Source organism: Mandrillus leucophaeus, unplaced genomic scaffold, assembly GCF_000951045.1.
Source record: "Mandrillus leucophaeus isolate KB7577 unplaced genomic scaffold, Mleu.le_1.0 Scaffold1012, whole genome shotgun sequence".
Lineage (NCBI taxonomy): Eukaryota > Metazoa > Chordata > Mammalia > Primates > Cercopithecidae > Mandrillus > Mandrillus leucophaeus.
The window spans coordinates 772975-777761 of NW_012098233.1; the positions used below are offsets into that span (position 1 = coordinate 772975).

Genomic DNA, 4787 nt, shown 5'->3' on the forward strand with positions numbered 1-4787 from the left:
GACAATCAACGAGGACATGGGGCTGGAGGAGCCTCTATTCTTACCTTCTGGGACGCCAGGTAGAAAACAAAGTTCTCTATTTTTTTAACACATCTTTTAATGATGGTAAGAATGTTCTGATATTCTATGATAATATAATTATGTAACTTTCAGGCTGTATAAAATGGCAGTTGGATTTATGCTTGCTCATCCTTATGGATTTACACGAGTAATGTCAAGCTACCGTTGGCCAAGAAATTTTCAAAATGGAAAGGTAAGTTTTGGAGTTGTTCAAAATATCCCTCTCTCAAGAAAAAGGAGGCAATCTTGTTCTAACTTAATATGACAACTATTAATTATGTATTTATTCAACAAATATTTAATTATGGGTAAACCTGACACAGGGCTCTGATTTTAGGCAGGTTATATTAAAGGAGTAAAATTTATATTCCTCATTGAAAAAGAGTATACAAGCTGTTTCAGAGATATGACAAACATCCCCCTAGCCAACAGGAAAAAGAAAAAAAAAAAGACACTTAAAAATAAGAGCTAGACACAGGGAGTGAAATACATATTTCTAATAAGTATCTACCTCAGGGTTGATAGCAAGATTATATATGCCAACACTTGTAGAGAACTTAAAACATCATCTGCCCGTAGTGAGAACAACGTGTTTGTTAAGTATTTTTAAAAAGTTATATGGAATACAAAGAAATGAGTCAGTTGAGCTAAGTTAAACAGGCAAAGTGTCCTATAAGAGGAAGGAAATTATATGTACTAAAGAACAGAAATGTATAGAGCATTCCAGGAAAGGTAAGAATGAGAAAACCTTTTGGGAATGTGGTGAAGACATTAATCTGATGAGTAGTTTCAAAAAGGAACAGAGTAATAAGAGTGTAAAGATATTTGGAAAGCTAGTAGAAGAGTTTCTTTTAAACTAAAGGGTTCAGAAACAGCATCAGAGACTTCATGTCTAAAGCAGAAATTCCTCCTTCCTATGAGTCACACTGATATCTAGCTAGCTTCTTTTAGATTCCTTTCAGTTTGAGAAGTCCGCTGCTTTGTACAGCAACTGATTCTATTGTTAAACAGCTTTAATATTTAGAAGGTGTACTTTTATATCGAGCCGACTTCTTATAATTTCTACTAATTGGTCTTATTTCTGACGTTAGGAGTCAGAGAGTATTTTTATTTTTCCTATTACTATAACGTTTCCACTTTGCCAGGACTGCTGCATGCTAAAAACTCTTAGTATTGTTCACTTTTCACCATATGACATGATTCTAAGGTCAACACTGAAAACCTTCCTAGGGTTACTCTGTTTTTTTTTTTTTAATTAATATTTTTTAAAGTGTCAATCAGAAAAACATAATATTGAAAATGTGGTTAATTAATAAAAAATGTTCAGATGTATTGTTTTGTACATTTATCTGAAAAGAAGCATGAAGGACTTTAAGATTTATTTAGCACATGTCACGTTCAAGGCATTTTGAGATACACTACCTAATTTTTAGAGCAAAGATAAACAATATTCCCATTTTACAAATGACAAAACTGAGACACAGTGAATTATATATATTGATTAAATTTTCTTAGCTACTAGTAATAGAGCCCGTGTTTTAATCTTAGTGTTTCTGGTACTAATGCCCTGCCCATTTCAATGACATTGCATGGCTTACAGTGATGTTATGAAGCCCTTGCAGGCCAGGTGCAGTGGCTCACAGCTGTAATCCCAGGACTTTGTGAGACCAGGCGAGAAGATCACCTGATCTGAGGAGTTCAAGACAAATCTGGGCAAGCTAGCAAGACCTCGTTTAAAAAAAAAAAAAAAGAAAAAAAAAATTAGACTGTTGGTGCACACCAACAGTTTTAGCTACTTGGGAGGTGAGATGGGAGGATCGCTTGAGCCTGGAAGATCAAGGCTGCAGTGAGCTATGACTATGCCGCTGTACTCCAGCCTGGGTGACAGAGCAAAGAAGCCTTTGCGGGTCCTTGGAATGAAAAGCATAGGACAAAAATTTGTTACCTTTGTTTGAAATATGATAAAAGAGAATCAGAGAATAGAGAGATGACGAAGACCCAGTAAAGGGCTATAAAAATTAATGAAGGCATTGGATTCTAGATCAAGTCACTGACTACAGAGACACAAATAACAGGATAGGTTGGGTTGGTGTAAAGGAGAAGGAAAAGGTAAATACATATATGTTAAAATTTGGCTTTTCCCCCCCAATTAAGGATGTTAATGACTGGGTTGGGCCACCAAATAATAATGGAGTAACTAAAGAAGTTACTATTAATCCAGACACTACTTGTGGCAATGACTGGGTCTGTGAACATCGATGGCGCCAAATAAGGTGAGAATATTTATTTTGACATGTCCTCTAATAGGAAACTTTCTTTAGCATTTTATTTAAAACAGTTGAAGTTTAAGAATATCAACTTTTTTATGTTACTGTGTTTGTAGGAACATGGTTGCTTTCCGCAATGTAGTGGATGGTGAGCCTTTTACAAACTGGTATGATAATGGGAGCAACCAAGTGGCTTTTGGAAGAGGAAACAAAGGATTCATTGTTTTCAACAATGATGACTGGTAAGTAAATATCAATTAAAAATAATATTTTGTATCAGTATGTTCTTGGTTCATTCTTTTCTTTTCTGTTCATTTACTTTTATCATATTTGAAAAATCATTTAGTCAGTGGAGCAAGAAGACAATAGAGATCAAAAATGGGCAGAAGTTAAAGGATGATGGTTCTTACTCCTTCATTCTCCTCTTTTCAAAAGGGCTTTCTGTTGTAAGCAGAGTCCTTTCTGTGTACCCTTGCAGTATCTTATACATACATAGAATTAACATGCATATGCTCACCTACACATGCCACAAAATACACAAAGTAATTAATATAAGGATTGTGAAATCATTAAAAGAACGTGTTTTGTAGTCCTGCTTTTTTAATCATGAAAAAATGCTGCCTCAGTATTACAGTATCTTTATTTCTAACTCTTTTCCTCAATGATTGCTCTACCTAGTGTTTTGGTATACTTTCTTCACTTCTCTTTCTCCTTGTGACAAACAACATTTTTAAAGTGTATGTATAAATAATATGTATCTTGTGGTTAATGACTTGCTTCAGGAGATTTGAGTTTTAGTTCTGAAACTTCTCATTATTGGCCTTTCATCTGTGATTTTTATGTCCTTTGCCTGTGGTATAAATGATTCCCTAACATATAGCTCAGAAGACTTCCTTGCAAACAGTTGAATTGTCCCTGTCCAAGGCCAACTGATACTCATACTTAGCTCATTCTAGTATAAATTATATTTCACTGATGAAAAATAAATACATAAATATATAAATCAAGTCGATCTCTTTCCTGCCAAAAAAGCCCATGTCTAGTTCTTTAATTTCTTTCTTTTGTGGATGAAAAGTCAAAAAAAAATTTTGTGAAAAAGCTTTATATTTCAAAAAATCACTTCTTCATAGAAATGCTAGATTGTTTGTATGTACACCCCAAATTCTTTTTATCCTCGTGGGGAAAAAAGGAGGTTAAAAAAATAATACCCTTGAAATTATTAAAAGTAGTTGGTATTAAGTTCAGTTGAGAACAAATTTGATTTTACTAAGGTGGCACTTTTATCAAAGTGTGACTGTTCCTGCCAATCTTCACTGATATTCTTCAACTTTGATTTTTTGGTAATGTTTTCACCACATGGCCATGAACTTGCTCTGTTTGCTGTAAGGTGACTTTTGGTCCTGAGAAAGCTATTTACAACTATTAGAGAGACATATGGATTTTCTTCTTAGTGAGACCTTGACTGCTTAGGATTCTACAACATAAAGTTATGCTGTTTATTTATGTTAGTCAGTATTCCTGTTTTTCAATGTATTGAAGTTCAATCTTAAATTTTATTTTCCAGGTCATTTTCTTTAACTTTGCAAACTGGTCTTCCTGCTGGCACATACTGTGATGTCATTTCTGGAGATAAAATTGATGGCAATTGCACAGGCATTAAAATCTACGTTTCTAATGATGGCAAAGCTCAATTTTCTATTAGTAACTCTGCTGAAGATCCATTTATTGCAATTCATGTTGAATCTAAATTATAAAATTTAAAATTAAATGCATATCCTCAAAACAATAGCCAAGTGTGTTTCTTTTCTTACATATACAGTAATATTTATATTTTATTAATTTTTAGTCAAAACTCTAATTAGTAGTCAACTTGAAAAATTCAGAAAAAGATCAACAGTATGAAAATCCCACTTAATTATTAAATAATTATAAGATAATTAAAGTCAGCACATCGTTATGCTTTAGAGGACTCACTTTAACCTATTTAACGTATGAACTAAGAAAAGCATCTTAACCAATATGTTTGTTGTCATTAGCATCACTTATCCAGCTGTGTACGTTTAATTTCTGTCATTCTGTAATTCTTCCAAAGAGTGCTTTTATCAGTTAGTTAGGAATTGCTGGTTTAATGTTGATTCCCATGCAAAATTAGCCCGGTTGTATGGTTTTTATAATATGCAAATACTTTTCATGTTAATAACATTAAACAATAGAAGAAACCTAAATTATACAATCTACAGTTCTTAATTCTATTGAGCTCGCTGGAATCTTCTCCTACTTTATATTCTTTCTTCTTTTTCATTTTTTTTCTCACTGCTTAGACTTGGTGTTTATGACTTTTTGTTCTTTTTCTTATTCTGCAATATGGATATTTACTTAGGGTTTTCACGACACCTTGTAGTCTGGGTTTTCTTCCCAATTCTCTACCTATTCATTCTTCTTCATCTTGACTTTAAATAT

The 4787-nt window shown here is 33.3% G+C and overlaps 1 protein-coding gene across 1 annotated transcript in view; it reads left to right on the forward strand.

Moving 5' to 3' along the window:
• Window positions 1-4115, forward strand: part of LOC105536562 (pancreatic alpha-amylase-like) — a 9373-nt gene extending 5258 nt beyond the window's left edge. Inside the window, exons 6-10 of the mRNA XM_011975960.1 lie at window positions 1-59; window positions 154-253; window positions 2215-2333; window positions 2444-2569; window positions 3892-4115. Coding sequence (XP_011831350.1) covers window positions 1-59; window positions 154-253; window positions 2215-2333; window positions 2444-2569; window positions 3892-4081 — 594 coding nt within the window. The 3' untranslated portion in view covers window positions 4082-4115. The remainder of the gene's footprint in view (window positions 60-153; window positions 254-2214; window positions 2334-2443; window positions 2570-3891) is intronic.
• The last annotated feature ends 672 nt before the right edge of the window (window positions 4116-4787 follow it).